This window comes from Arachis duranensis, chromosome 6, assembly GCF_000817695.3.
Source record: "Arachis duranensis cultivar V14167 chromosome 6, aradu.V14167.gnm2.J7QH, whole genome shotgun sequence".
NCBI lineage: Eukaryota > Viridiplantae > Streptophyta > Magnoliopsida > Fabales > Fabaceae > Arachis > Arachis duranensis.
The window spans coordinates 102,673,947-102,691,003 of NC_029777.3; the positions used below are offsets into that span (position 1 = coordinate 102,673,947).

Consider the following 17,057-nt stretch of genomic DNA (forward strand, 5'->3'; position numbering starts at 1 on the left):
CGGTCTTTAAATATATGTTCCACTTGGTAAAGAACTACATACACCCAAAAAGGGTCAAACAGTAACAATTTCAAAAACAACAATAGCACCATTCACGTGTTCCTCATCAGCTTCTTTGGATTATCATCAAAGTTCTAATTTTATGTTTCTTGAAAACTTACAAACTCCAACAGATTTCATCTAAAATCTCGTATAAATGTTAATCAGAAAATCAAACTTTTTTTGATTGGGTTTTATCTATTAAGAACAGACCCAAATTCAATTAGGGATTAAGAAAAAAAATTATCTGTGATCAAACTTTCGAATAACAAGAAAAGATGCAGCTACTACTCTTGACAACCACCCGTGATGCACCGAGGTTTTATTACCTTAGCAAAACCAACATAGAAGAAACACCCACTCAATTAGAATTCACCATTACCACTACACAGAAAACCACGTCCAATTCTGTTTTCAAAACATGCATAAGAAATCAGAAGAAACATCTACCATACCTGATAATTGGTGAGACGATCAGAAGATGTTGGGCTGGAGAAGTGGAGGAACACCGGCAGAAGGCGCAACTGCAACAGGAGGCTTCCGATGCGCCGAGTATACCTGCATGCAGCCGCAGAGTTCCCAGAGGCGTGGAGGCGCGAGGCGGCTTGAGGCTTCAGCGCGGGGTTGCGGCGGCCGGAGAAGACAGGGAAGAGGGTTTCGTGATTTTCCCGGTGGTGTGGCGCGTGTGAAGATGTTTTTGAAACATCTGGTAAAACGGTGAAAGTAGGGTTTTGATGAGGGTTATTCTGGTTTACCATGGGTTGATTTTTGGGATGTTGGAGCCAATTGGGCTTCCGGTTCCAAGCCCAACTATATTTGGATAATTTTTGGCTTATAGAGAGTTGGTTCCCTAACATTATTGAATCTAAAAAGGGTAATATTGACTGACGTGGCAATTTGAAGGCATTTGATTGGCTTACACACCTCTACCTACGTGGAGGAGAAGCTATAGGCAACAGGATGTTCCCCTTAATTGCCAAATAGATGGTTCTGTTATTGGTTTTTAGTTCTCATGTCTTAGGCAATTGAATCTGCATGTACTTAATTGAGATGTGATTGTCTTTCGTTTCATTATATGTTCCTCAACACGCTAAATGTTTTAGAAATTTTGCTTATATCTAAATTTGGTGACTCCATTGCTTATGTAACTGCTTTGATATCTCTGTTTCCACCACAGTGATTTTTCCCAGTCTGTATCGATTGTCATTGGTGGTTGTATGCCTTTGAGATATATCAGAAAAGGCTGTGGGTACTGGATAGTATGTATACAGGAGAACCTAATAATGAAAGATTAAAAATACATGCTTATGCGGTAAGTATACCTCTGTCAATTAGTTCACCTTTAGCCTGGGTAACTCAAAATGTATCATTGCTAACGTGTTGCTGCTTTCCAGGGGAGACTCATTGAAGACATGGCTAAAGTTACGATTACACGATATTATAAGCACTTAAACCAAAAAAATCAACCTTCAACTAGAGTATTAACTTACCCATTTCCGCATGGAAGCTGCTATCTTGTCAAAAAATATAGAATCATCACCGAAGTGAGGACTCAGCCCTACATAACTAACAGTAGAAACCTCCCTGAAGGAATCCAAGTTCTTTTTGTGCAACAAGTTTCCTGTACAAAAAGCACAATTTAGGATCAGACCTCAAAGATTGATCGATAAGAAGACACAAATTCGTGCATACCAAAATTCCTAGAGGAATACAGTAAAAGTCATTCTTAAACCGCAACGATTCTGAGTCATTAAAGGTTGAACACATCCAATGAACGATCTGTATAAAAAATTTACATTGTGTTAGGGTCATCTGTTTGTGCCACGATATATACTAAGAAACATATTCATTCTATTAATGTGTTGGAGTGATCTACTTACGTTGCTGGTGACCCAGTGTCGGGGTAGCAATGAACAGATGTCCTCTCGGATCAATGATAGATGTTGCTTTCCTTCATATGCCGCCACAACTTGATTCTGCTCCGACGAACGATTGGCAGCCCATCGCCGCAATCGCTCCTCATCATCCTTGTCCAGCTTTCGCCCTTTTAGCAGTGGATGCACCTTTATAGGAGTACATTGGGTAAACATCTATTCCGTCTGAGTCATGCCCTGTGAAATCTTCTTATTTGGTGGGCTAGGAGTCTTGCAACACGGAGAGGCTGGCATCACGTTCTGCAGTGGCCTCGTGTTCTGTAGTTGCTCAAAGTATTGCCATATTTGTTCACTCTCGGGGCCTCGGTTCGAAAGGAAATTAGGATTACTGCAAATAAATCAACTTATGTTAGAGAAAAGGTAGTTGTATACGGATGCAATCCCTAATTCATTAAAAAGCAAAATAAACTACAGAATGAAATAGTTTTGCTTAGGAGACTTGCACGTCGAACTCCCATTCTTCATGTTGCACCAACGCAACGGAGAGTGTTCCTGCATCGGGCAAGCTAGAGACAGGTGTTGCTTGAGGAGCGTTATCCTTATTGAGGTTCCCTTCGGGTAGATCAGCACTTTGTTTTTGTTGGTCAACCCTCTGGTTATACAGTCGGCACATCCTCTTGGCAAGAGGCTCATTCTCCTCGTCATCATCTGTGCTAATTGGGAGATCCTTTTCCTCAGATTGCTTTGGGCTGGACGTGTGTGATCGGTCCTTCTTAGCCCCTCCATTTTTTTGCGAACCTTTCCTGCTAGGCTGTTTTATGCATAACGATTATGTTGGGTAAAGAAACATCCAATTACATTAAAAAGAACCTAATAAACTTATGCAATGCTATTTAATATACTCACTCTCGGGCTAGTTTTTGATCCGTCGGTGCGGCGTGAAGTTCTTCTAGTTGGAGGTGGAGCTGTTGTGCGTCCACTTGGTCGTCTTTCCGTTGATACCTGCATACTCTCTCCACAGACTGAGCTCCCCTTTGAAGTGATAGCATGAACCAAATTAACCATAGCGAAGTAAATTTGTTAACATGATAAAGCATCGTGTTTACCCTCGGCGGCACCGAATCCTTTCGCCCACGCTTCTGTGGTGCTTTTTTTCCCGTTTTCCTCCTTGCAGCTTGCGGTGAACGACACTTTATGTCCTTAACTTCACCTTGTCTAGTCAAAAGACGTCCCTGATTTAAGAAACGAAGAGAATCAATGATCTTAATTGAATCCCAAGGCACCACCAAAAGAGAAACCAGAAACATAATGATAATACATCAAGAAACATACTTAGAGTCAACAAAAAAAGGAAAAAATAAAAAAAACATATTGACTCATCTGATAGGCATTTTCGACCTTCATAGTGGCATAACTTAACCTTTTACGGGAGTGAAATGAGTACCTCGGATATAATATACTGCGCCTTCTTTTCTAGCCTCTCCGAGCTCCACGTATCGAGCCATGGCTCAAGCTCAAGACAGTTATCGAGCAGACCGTATTGCAACCGCTGAAAATAGAGGATCTACACAGAGGATGGGCACACATCATTTTACACATGAAGGAAAACCAAGTTGAATATACTATTAAGGTGAACAGTTAGCATGAGATATGGTACAAGATTCTATAAGGCTGACAGTCAATTGGAATATAGCAAGTGACACAAAACTAGTGACAGGAAATATTTAGATGAAATCATACACCGAAGCATCCAAAATTAGTAGACAAAGATTCAAGTAAATATCATACAAATAACAGTACTAGAGACTGAACTCTCCAAACTAATGTAAAGCAAATTACTATATACAATTTATTTTGTTCACTAAACAACGGCATACTGAATTTGGTAATGGTCATTGCGTCATACCAGCATGATGAACATGCAGCCTTCACACGTTTTGTTCCTTTTCAGCTTATACTTTTCCACTGCCTGTTCAAACCACTTCATAGTTTCCAACGGCCAGTTGAATCTCCGCGGATTAGAAACATCTAACACGGCGTAGATGTGCCATGGAGAGAGAACCTGTTGAGTGGTGGGGCACAGGAACATTTTCATCACCACCAGTAGAAAGTATATCCTGAACTCCATCCTATCTGATTCCATGGCCATTGGACAGCTGTAAACTAAATCCCGTAGCTCGGTTGTTGTCCGTCTATGGAACCTTTTTTGAATGGCCACGTGGGACGGATTACTCTCATCGAGAGCTGGAAATGGATCCCCTACAACATGTTCATGTGTTATTGCATGGTAATATTTTCATGCCCAAATATATTTATGCCAGCACGCCTATGCAAGACTAGGTAATTAAGATATCGGAACTTACCTTGAGACGGAAGGCCAAAGACCTTCCCGATTAACTCGGCATTGAGGCGGATGTTGCCTATGTCGAGTACAAAAGTTCTCTGCTTTACTTGATACGACTCAGCCAGGTGAATCATGATGGCTTGCTTTACAGACCAATTTGGAACACGCCTCAAGAATCTGAATCCGATCTCATCAATCTCTGCAAGCTTCTCAACGGAGTTATTTTTAGATAGCGTTCTCATCATGTTATGTATGTAGCTGGGCGAGCATCGGGACTCTAACAATTTCTGTTAATTGTTACACAAATGGTAAGTAACACATACGATAATATGAATGGTAATCTGCGAATGGTAAACATCATGTTACCTTTTTCCCAATGTTGGTTGGTTTTGCTGCAAATCAATCCTGCTACGATCTCACAGAAAACAGCCCCTAAACCTTAAACAGAAACTGCTGTACAAATATCATAGGCAACATCAGAAGAGTTCTCAATTAAACATGGTTGATGATGCAACATGAAACCCACATCAATTAATACCATATCAAACCAACATTCGAAGAAGTAATTCTAACTATAGAAACATCCATTCTCTAGGTATAGCAATTCAGCAACATCCAACAAAGTGGTTCCTGAAGCTAATCATAGATTACAAAACAAGAATAAACCATTTCAAATTCTACGTTCTAGGTATCTAATCAACACCAAGAGATGTAGTAATACAACCAACAAATATTGGCGAAGAAATCAAATTTACTTGCTGGTTGTTTATAAAATCTATTCAGACCCAATCTCAGTTAGAAAATAAATCACAATTATTGTTCTTTTAATTAGCTTGAGTGACTGATATTTCAATATACATATTCTTAATTTATTAAGTGCACGTACATATATGGAAATTGAATCCTTGCAAAGAACCACTTACATTTCAATTTGAAAAATGCATACCATAAGAAATTTGTAGTTGTGGCTATTTCAGGTACAAATGATCAGTGCATATAAATTTAATTTCTACGATAATAATATTTGCAAATGAAAATTAAGCTGTACTGAATAAATAAAATCATATTTAATATCAGTCATCACAGAACTCAGCTCGCTATGTTCCACCAACATCATTCACTCACTGTATGTATAGTAAATAAAGCTCATCATCTATAATACTGGTACAAATTATTTAATCTTTATATAGGCTTAACTCTGGCAATTGATGAATTGCCTAAATTATATTGGTTAAAAATCAAATTTTCTTGCTGGTGGTTTATAAAATCAGCTCAAACCCAATTCCAGTTAGAAAATATATCACAATTACCATTGAAGTACTTATCTTACCCCAAATGAATTAAAAAAAAAAAACACTTCTTAACCAAAGATTACAAATAAGCTCATAGCATAAAGCTCCAAGGAAGAAACACCCTTCAACAATAAAACATGTATGAATAAAGATACGGTCTTTAAATATATGTTCCACTTGGTAAAGAACTACATACACCCAAAAAGGGTCAAACAGTAACAATTTCAAAAACAACAATAGCACCATTCACGTGTTCCTCATCAGCTTCTTTGGATTATCATCAAAGTTCTAATTTTATGTTTCTTGGAAACTTACAAACTCCAACAGATTTCATCTAAAACCTCGTATAAATGTTAATCAAAAAATCAAACTTTTTTTGATTGGGTTTTATCTATTAAGAACAGACCCAAAATTCAATTAGGGATTAAGAAAAAAAAATTACCTGTGATCAAACTTCCGAATAACAGGAAAAGATGCAACTACTACTCTTGATAACCACCCGTGATGCATCGAGGTTTTATTACCTGAGCAAAACCAACATAGAAGAAACACCCACTCAATTAAAATTCACCATTACCACTACACAGAAAACCACGTCCAATTCTGTTTTCAAAACATGCATAAGAAATCAAAGGAAACATCTACCATACCTGATAATTGGTGAGACGATCAGAAGATGTTGGGCTGGAGAACTGGAGGAACACCGGCAGAAGGCGCAGCTGCAACATGAGGCTTCCGATGCGCCGGGTATACCTGCATGCAGCCGCAGAGTTCCCGGAGGCGTGGAGGCGCGAGGCGGGTTGAGGCTTCAGCGCGGGGTTGCGGCGGCCGGAGAAGACAGGGAAGAGGGTTCCGCGATTTTCGGTGGTGTGGCGCGTGTGAAGATGTTTTTGAAACTTCTGGTAAAACGGTGAAAGTAGGGTTTTGATGAGGATTATTATGGTTTACCGTGGGTTAATTTTTGGGATGTTGGAGCCAATTGGGCTTCCGATTCCAAGCCCAATTGCATTTGGCTGATTCTTGGCTTATAGAGAGTTGGTTCCTAACATTATTGTTTATTTATTTATTTATTTACGAGAATAGAAATTCTCACTTTTATTTTGATAAAAAAATTATCAAATTTAATATTTTAACAGTATAAAATATTTTATATTTTTATTCAAACACATTATTTTTTTAATAACTATTTCATAATTAATATAAAATATAATTATTTTTTGTCACACGATGTTATATAATTGCATACACGAATTAAAATTACTTTACACTTCTAATATATAAAAATTAAGTTCTTTTCGTAATGTCACTAATCGCAAACATATAATACCTATGACTATAAGAAATAGTTGATATATACAATTACTTGGAGATCGATAATCTCTAAAAACATACAAAATCCAAATATATATGTTGCTAAAATGTTCTACCTATATAGACTATACAATTTCATTAAAAGAAAAATTAAAGGAATATAACCGATACAACAAGAGCTAGAACATAAAGAACATTAATTAGAAATTTAGAATCTAATTCAATTTCATAGTCCCCTATTGGATGATGTAAGTACGTATCAGAAAATAATCTTCTTCCATTGAAAATTATATACCATACTTGCAGAGATTATCAAATCCCATATATTCATGACTTTTGAACTTTTCAATCATAGTTAAGATGCCGACTCCACCTATTAAGAAAAATAATCAACGAAAAATGCTTCAAACTTTTTGGTCATGCATGTATATCTAATAATAATTTAAATCATTTTAAAATGTGAAGATAAGAAAATCAAATTATTAAGAGAAAATTAATTACCTAGTGTAACTGCACTAATAAATATTGTAGATGCTAATATAAAGATTATGAGAGAGGCTCTTCCAAATATGTCAATAAGCCTTCTCACAATATGTTGTCCTACAACGGCTGCAATTGTAGCAACCAAAGTGAAGTATAAAGCTGCCACAAAAATCCAAAAATGCAAAGCTAGGTTAACAGGAAATTATTAATTGTATCATAGATGTGCATAATTTGGCCAGAATGTAGTGATATTAGTTTTTCAACCATAAGTAATTACCCAAATCAATATCAAAAGTTTATTATTGGATATTTTAATTTTATAAGTTTTAAAATACATAAAATAATTTTTAATATTTATTTCTATTACACAATACAATTCTTCTTTAATTTGATTCATTTAATTGAAATTACTGTTTTAAAACTTTTAAAATTTTTTAAATTATTCAAAAATTGTTTTATACTTCACTCTTAAAATCAAATTAGAAGAAAACTGTATTTTAAAAATATTTTTATATATTTTAAAATTTAAAAAATTAAAGTATCCAATATTATATATTCATGGCTGATTTAAGTAATGACCTTAAATGCAAATATTGATGCAATAAAAGCCACAATTATTATAAGGTGACTGTTTATATAAAGTTAATTATCTTTATGTAATAAGATAATCGTTAAAAATTGTTAAATAATAATTTAGTCAAATATATTAAATTATTTATCAATCTAACTCTATTAGATAATAATTTAACTAAATATATTAAATTATTTATTAAATTTTAACTATTATTTTTGTTAAAAAATTATGTGAATAGTCACCTCATAATAATATTGAAGCTGAAATCAAAATGATGAATCGCAATTAAAAACGCTAATGTGGTGTTTGAAAGAGAGATAGAGATTGAGAGACAAAGATTAAAATAAATTTTAATATTGTATTTGGTGTAAAGTAGGAGACAGAAATTGAAATAAGAATAAATCTCTAATTTAATTTGTATAAAGGATAAAGTTAGAACTAATTAATTGAAATGAGAATATTTTAAATATAAAATATTATTAAAGTTTCAGTTGTCGTTCCTAAAGATTTTAGTCCCATATGTTCTCATTTTTTAGAAGTATTAAAATTTTAGTATCAGTCTCTAAGCCAATAAATATGATATTGAATCTCAATCTCTCAATTTCTGTCACAATACCTCAAAACAAACACTACTTAAATATTATTGGTTTACTCTTTTTCCAAACCTATCTAATAAGAAGCTAAGATATATAAAGTAGAAATCAACTATAAACGACCGAGTTTGAATAAACCGCTTAATTAAAATTTTTTTAAAAAAATTAAATAATAAATATTTATATTAAAAATAATTTATAAATAAATTATTTTATGTTTAATTTTTTTCAAATGACAAGAAAAAGAAACTAACCATAAGGAACCGGAAACCGTTTCAAGAGGTAGTACTGTACGACAGACATAGAAGAGGAAAAGGTCATGGCAAACGTGGCAGTGGCACTTGAAACCTGAGGTGGGACCCCCAACTCAAGAAAGAGAGGTCCCATTATGAATCCTCCACCAAGACCCAGCAAGCCACCAACCACTCCAGCAACCACTCCAAAGAAACAATATATGATTAGTTGAAACACACTCAAATTTGTTCCTCTTTCTCCTATCGATGAAAGTGTTCTCCTTCCCTTATACAATGAAACCGCCTCATATATACCCGCCCCTAATGCAACTGGAATCTACAATAATAAAATTAAATACAGACAATTAGTTTTTACAATAATATTATAGAAATGATCATTTAAAATTATCTTATTTAATTTAATATCTTTTATATATGTACATTTATAATTATACATTTTTATATTTAATATTACTCAATTATTTCAATGATAATAAAAAATATAAATGTGACAATAATTTTGGACTACTTTGAGCTAATTTTTTTTGTGTTTTTTTTTAAATACTTTTATAATTTTTAATTAGTTAATATTAACAATTTTTTTGTTATTATAAAATTATTTTTTTAAAAGTTTAGAATTTAGGACTAAGATTTAGAATTCAAAATTTATGATTTAAAATTTAGAATAAAAAAATCATTTTAAAAAATTAATATTAACTAAAAAAAAGTATGTTTAATTACTCTGTTGGTCCCTATAGTTTCGCAAAATTTTCAATTAGGTCCCTATACTTTTTTTCCTTTTAATTGAGTTCTTGCACCAAAATTTTTTTAATTGGTCCCTATACAATTTTTTCCTTTTATTTAAGTTCTTATACCAATTCTTTTTTTTTTTTAGTTGGATCCCTATAAAATTAAGCTAATTACTACTAAGAGAGACTTAATTGAAAAAAAATTAGTGCAGGAACCAATTAAAAAGAAAAAAAAGTATAAAGACCTAATTAAAAATTTCATGAAACTATAAGAACCAATAGAAGAATTAAACCAAAAAATACTTCTTAATAAAACTCTATTGTTAAACTAACATGTATGGCTTCTAACTTCTAAGAGCTACTAATTAATTAAGCTCTAAGGGTCTTGTACTGGATATGATGAAATGAATTTAATATTCATCTCTGAGAATATTGAATATTAATTGATGCACCTTTACATACCAATTACTTCCTAATTAGGAATTAAAAAAAGCTCAATCCACAAATTAAATATTTTTACCTGTAACCCTTCCAATATCCAATATGATGTTGAACAAGTGGTTGTATAGTAGTTCTGTTGCCAAGAGTAGGAGATTGTGCAATCATGTTAGTTATGGATTCTATTGAAGATATGAGACTACATATTATATATAGGAAAGAAAATTAGCATACATGCCTTGGTTATTTGTATTGCAAGGAATAAAATCCAAACTAGAACAAGAAGTCCAAATTCATTCCAACATACGTTTTCAATAAGAGTCACCTGCACAACGGGTAAATCAAAATCAGTTAGATATATATAATTCTCATATATAATAAGATACTTTGACGGTTGCTATAGTTATATAAATGTTGTTAAAACTAAAGACATATTTTGTTATATTTTGATAATTTTTCATTTTTTAAATTTAAAAATATTATTAAATAATAAAAAATATTGCTTTAATTTTTAGCAACACATCTTAAAGTGCCGTAATCATAGCCATATATATATATATATATATATATATATGAGATAAGTTTTTGGTTACTATATGTATATATGATTATTGTTATATGTATATATGAATTTAATTATTTTAATGTAGTATTAGTATAAAATAATTATTGTTATACATATATATAAATTTAATTTTGATAAATTATCAGTATAAAATATTGTTATACGTATATATGTATATAAGAATATTTCATGGAAGTATTTAATCAGAGTATGCTGACCTCATGCTTCTCGATGTGTTTAATGGCATCAGGGCCAGTAGGAATTGGTCTGTATTCTACTTCAGACGCAGCGCCTATATCAAAAGGAAAAATAAATAAGTAAATAAATAAATAAATAAAAAGGGTATATATTCCGAAAGCTAATTAAGGAGAAAGAAAATAAATTATTCAGACCTAAATACCTAATCATAAATTGAATGAATAGATTCTCAACTTACCGTTTGACTCTAGTCTCCTCATAGCTTCCTGGAATCAAACATAAAGCAAATTAAATAAGACTATCTATAGAAAAAAATAGCATAAATTTATTTGATTTAGGTTAATATTTATAATGATATATTTAGTATTTTTAAAATGATCAATTTATTTCAGTAATAATATAATTAAGGAATACAAACAAAAAAATGAATACATTAAAAAACCTAAAAAAAATAATAAATTATGACTCCATCATATGGTTCTCAAAATAGACTTCCAAACATTTTTGTTGAATAATAATATACTTCTTTAATTATATCTTGAACAAAACCTCACCTATTATTAAATACATTAGCTTGAAAATAATCTAGTTCTTGAATTCATTTTAAATTAAAATTTCAATGTTAATAACAACATAATATTTAATATTTGGATAGATAATATATAGAGATCTCTTTGAATTTGTTCTTATTACTATTCTTGGTATCCATTAATTTATCATATTTATACCGATTATCCCTCAATAATATTTGGTAAGTACATAAAGAAATAAAAAAGTGAACGATTTGTGTGTGTAGTGTTATTGAAGAATAATGAGACCTTTTTCATTATTGTTTCCTTTTTCCATGTTTCAACACCTTTAAGGAATGCTTTTGTTGATGTTCCTGCAAACTAGCAAGATCAATCAAAGGAATCGGAACAGAAACATAATGACTAACTAAATTCATAAGGTAAAAATTTAGGTGTAGTCGACTTCACGTGAAGTTGATAACTGAGAGCCGTTAGATGATTTGACTGATTTCACTAAATTTTCATCTAACGACTCTCAACTATCAACTTCATGTGAATTCGACTCTACTGAATTTTCACCAATTCATAATTAAAAGAATAATTGATTTTGACAATTATAACATGATAATTACACACTACACTCTAAGTGGAAAAAATGTGTATTTTTATAGGAGATTCACTGTGTAGTTATCATGTATAATTGTTAAAAATAAATGATAAAAAACTATCAAAATTTATTATTTTTGATAATTAATTAATCATTAATATTTAAAAATATAGAATAAAATATGTGATTAAATTACTAAACTAATCTAAATAATGACAAAAATAATAAATTATAATATCCCTAGCATTTCTCTCATTGTTAAAAATTAGGACTGTACATGACAAAACTAAAAACCAATTAGTCGGTTAAAAATTTTTAACTAAATTTTAAATAACTGGGTTTTTAAAATAGTTTATAAATCATAACTAGTTTAAAAACGTGGTTAATCAAATAAGTAAAAAGTTAAAAACCAATTTGAAAATCGGTTAGTCAAATCATAACCGGTTTAATGGTTTTGAATTTTAAAGTTAATTTTTCTAATATAAATGTGTTATAGATTTAAACTTACTTTATATTAGGCAAAAAAAAAAAGCGGCTAAATTAATTTTTGAAAGTGTTAAAACCGGTTTCTAAATGAAAAAAAAAAAAGAAGTCTTTATGAAATAAAAAAATTGGCTATTTTTTAATTGGTTTTTGTTTCTAAAATTGATTTTTTTTTTTACTTTTATAACTGGTTAATAACCAAATTTTCAACTTAAAACCAAATTAGTTTATTAATCTAAACTAATTTTTTAAGTTAACTAAAATCAAGTTTGATTTTTTATTTAACCTTAACGGTGTAACCACTATAACAAACTAATTATATTTATCTAATATTTTTAATATTTAGAAATAAACAAGCAAATCATTACCTAAGAAAAGAACAAGAAGCAAAATGGTGACTATCCATTCAGGAAATATAACATTAAAAATCACTCCAATGCTTATGCCAAGCATGAGCATTGGTTGAATGAGAAGTGCCAAATCATAGTCAATCATAGGAGCATTCATTGTAGGATGCCTCAGTTTAAGGTTATAGTGAACACTTGACAATGCTGCACCCATTATCATACCTAAAACAAACAACAACTAACATACATGAGATAGTGATGTTTGTGAACCTAGTTATATATATAGGTGTCTTTTTATATCATTTGTTAAAGTGGCATATTTAAGAAAAATTAGAAAAAAAAAAATCTATGCATAATTTACACACTTATTTTAATTAAAATAAACATTTTAAAAAATTAATTGAAAGATCTAGCTATTTTCACATTTTAAAAAAATAAAAAAAATAATTTTGCATATTTTTTAAAATCTAAAGACTACATACATAACCTAAAATATTTTAACCTGTATAACGTTCAATTAACCTTAAATATTGTATAAATAATGAAGATACACTATTATTGTTATTTGTAGCTCTTACATTTTGAGATAGCTGTAGATGATTTCTGATCAAACCCAATAATGAGAGTAAGCATAGGAACGTATATGCCACCACCACCAACACCTCCTACACTTCCAAATGCTGCTCCACAGAAACCTATTATTGTGCCCACAACTATTTGCCACCCAAGTTTCATATCCTGCTTATTAATAATAGTTCATAAATAATGATAATACTAATATATAAATAAAAAAAATATAGGTAAACAATAAAAATATTAAATAATGTGAATAATGAATATATTGGATGTTCAATTTATTAGGTATACGGATGATTATTCTGATAGTAAGATTTAGGTAAATAATTTGAAATGTAGTGTGTTTTACTTGAATTGTATCAATTTTAGAATCCATTATTCATGTTGTTCAAGAAAATCATTGGTTACCTAACATAACCTATATAAATAACATCCAAATCCTATATATTATACATGTGTGACTACATTAACGTAGGCAGAGTGTCTAATTAATATAACAAAAATTAGATTTATGTATTTCATTGCATTATTGAAGAGCTTGCTTACCGGCCAGACATGTTGATAACCTGATTCTCCCGGTTGCCATAAGAACTCTACAATATTGGTAACTAAATTCTGTTCATAACCATAATCCTTTGTATCATTGAATCTTGACCCTTCCAGCCTCATGAAAATTCTATCTCCCGAAACTAACATGAAAACCGATGAAAAGTATAACATTATCATCATCATCGTCCGAATTGAAGCCATTGTTCTTCTTTTTCTTCTAAGTAACTCTCACTTCTTCTATTATTATTATTATTATTATTTTTTCTGAAAAATGTTCTCCAAAATTACATATAATCTTACTTTCTTTCTTTCTTTTTTTTGGTGGTGAAAGGATGAAACTAAAACATTGTACTGTTGAGAAGAATGATAAAAACGGAAAGTAATAAGCGAGGGAAAAAATGAAGAAATAAACTGTTATTTGGAAATTAAAGGATGAAAAAGAAGGAAAGAGAGAAGATTAACGATCACAAATTTTTTTGCAGAGTGGTGAAGGTTGTTAAATGGCGAAAAGAGCGCTCTCCCTCTTTTTCGCTTAGCTTTCAAAATTCAACCAGCAACTATTACAAATATTAAAAAAAAAATTAACTAGAGTAATATTATTAAAAAAAATTAAAAGATCTATTATTTACGTTTTTTGTGCAAAAATATACTGTATTAGATATTGTTAGGTTATTTCATTGATTCTTGGTTAGGATCCTGATGGCAATGCCTAGAGGCCAGTCCAAATTTAGGTTTCAAAAACATTGTACACAAATACTCTTTCTAAGAACTTTCAACCATATACAATATACATTTATGACCAAAAAAAAAACATATACAATGTACATTGAATTTTTTATAAAATTAAATGTTACATAATCTCTTTTTTTTTTTTTTTTTAATTAAATGTCACATAATCATATATATTTTTTTGTCTTGTATTTGGTTTACATTACTCAAATTTTCATTTTTTCCCGTTAAAAACGCTAATCTCATTCTCCTAGCATCTGCCTTTCACTGGAGTGAAGAAAACCAGAAAATGTCATATACAAATAGTCCAGTCTGCACAACACACGAATAGAAATGATACACACATCAAGTAACAGGAAACACTAAAAAAAAAAGTGTAGTAGAAACTTTGTTTAAATACTAGTCTCGGTATAAAAGATTGGAAATCAACAAAGTCAAGATATTAAAAAATGAGGAATTGCTTCTCCAAAACTAAGAGCTTATCTAAATTTTCTCAAATGAAGAACACAATTTTTATTTATTTTATCATTTATTAATTTTAAAACACAAATATAAATACAGAATTATCTTAATTTAAATTTAAATAAAATATAATATGAAATATAAATTCAAATTTTTAGTTCAGAGTCATTAAAACAGACATGGCTTCCTCTGGAGTTGCAAACCTGTCAAAAGTCAAAATCAAAACTATCGAACATCCAGTTAAACTTGAATGAAAAACCAACTTGGAAACAACAAAAAGACGAGAGAACCAAAAAAGGGAAATAAAAGAAAATCCGTTTCTTTTTTTACGTAGAAAAAAAAATCAGTTAAGTGATAAAAAAATGCTTGGGTTGAAAAATCAGTTAAAACCTTACGGAAGAAAAATTTTCAAATCAAAATTAAAATCATATCTAACATTCAATTAAAAGTTAAAACTGTGTGTATCCACTGTCTACTTAAACTTGAACGAAAACAAATTTGGAAACAACATAAACGAAGTCATAATTATTTTGAAACAGTATCTTATCATATCATATCATATCTTAAATTAAACTTACACAAATTAAAATGAATCAAAATCTTCCGTAATTGATTTTTAAAAACAGAAAGTATTTAATTCTATCATAGCTTAAACTCTAAATAAAGCACATCCTATAAATTCTGATTCATGAGTCTCACATTCTTGTGAAAAAAAGTCTAACCTGTTTTTGGAAAGTGTTTCTAGTGTCATCATGGTTGCCAAGATGAGAAGCAAGAAAAATTTGAAGGAGTTGTTGAAGTTGGATTTGAAAACAATAGAAACTATGGCTCCGAATCCTTTTCGCCTTACAATAATTGATGTCGTAGTGTCCCTGCAGGATCCGGAGTATTGCAAAGTAAACCTGGCAGCAATGAAGGCAAATAAGAGTGTCTACTGCAAAGAGGACTATGCGGTACTGGAGAGGTTATCCAAAGCCTTGAAGCAGCACCACTCTCTTGGAAAGGCACGCATGAAAGAGAATCAAGGCAAGAGAACGCTGAATGAGAAGAATACTGCATCATCGCCTTCAACAGGATCCATATTGGCATCTACATCGCCTTCAACAGGATCCACATTGGCATCTACATTGGCATCTACATCGCCTTCAACAGGATCCACATTGGCATCTACATCAACAACAAAGACTGATATTCCAGAGCTTCCGGAAAATTTCAAGGCGATTATAGCTTCACTGAAAGGATTTGATGTAACTTTTGTGATGCAGAGAAAGTTAACAAAGACAGACTTGGAGCCTAATAACAGTCGGTTAGCGATGCCGGAGAAGCAGATAAACGAGGAGTGCAAGTTCTTGGCACACAAAGACGCAGAGATTATGAGGATTCTTGAGGCTCGGGATGGAAAGGGGCGGCTGATTGGGATGAAAGTAGGGCTGATAGAACCGTTGAAGTGTGCCATGATCAGGTTCTGAAGAAGTGGAATATGACCTCTGCATCAACATATAATCTAGCGAGTTCTTCTTGGTGCGACATTGCTAGGAGGAATCATCTCAAGAAAGATCATCTTCTCAATATTTGGTGCTTCAATGATGTCGCCAATAAGTTTTATTTTCTTCTCCATCACGTAGGCTTTGAACCTTTCGAGCCTTGCACTTAGCGGTTAGTTTTAGGGTTTAAAAAGGAAGGGTAATCGAAGTATTTTAATGAAATTAGGGATAAAAAAAAATAGCCCTTACAGAGCTTCTCTATCAAGAGCTGCTAGTTGGTGGTTGAGGAGTAATAGGTTCCGCATAACTGCATGAGCTACATTTCGTGGGAGAGGCACCTTTGCAGTACTTCCGAACTAAAGAGCGCACCGCAGCTCGCAACGCAATAGCGCGCTCCCTTCCCTTAACGCTATAACCGCGCTTTCGCAGGCAAATAGGAATTGAGTAAATACTAAATAGTAAATACTATAGTATAGGGATTGTTAGGTTGCAGAAATATTGTATAATGTATACAAATACTCTTTGCAAGAATTTTTAAGGATCTATAAAATTCAATGTTAAATAATTATTTTTTTCTTGTATTTGAGATTATGTTAGTTAAATCTTCATTCTTTTATC

At 31.6% G+C, this 17,057-nt stretch overlaps 1 protein-coding gene across 1 annotated transcript; it reads right to left on the reverse strand.

Annotated features, from left to right (window-relative positions):
- Positions 1 to 7,107: 7,107 nt before the first annotated feature.
- On the reverse strand, positions 7,108 to 16,914 carry LOC107495141 (sulfite exporter TauE/SafE family protein 3-like). The gene is made up of 12 exons (XM_052263129.1): positions 15,678 to 16,914; positions 13,762 to 13,904; positions 13,218 to 13,377; positions 12,661 to 12,861; positions 11,512 to 11,576; positions 10,932 to 10,959; positions 10,714 to 10,787; positions 10,169 to 10,255; positions 10,013 to 10,066; positions 8,765 to 9,080; positions 7,362 to 7,502; positions 7,108 to 7,233 (listed from the first exon to the last, which is right to left on the reverse strand). Exons 2-12 carry the CDS (start codon positions 13,882 to 13,884, stop codon positions 7,148 to 7,150), a joined length of 1,335 nt encoding a protein of 444 aa, XP_052119089.1. The 5' UTR covers positions 13,885 to 13,904; positions 15,678 to 16,914; the 3' UTR covers positions 7,108 to 7,147.
- Between the last annotated feature and the right edge of the window lie 143 nt (positions 16,915 to 17,057).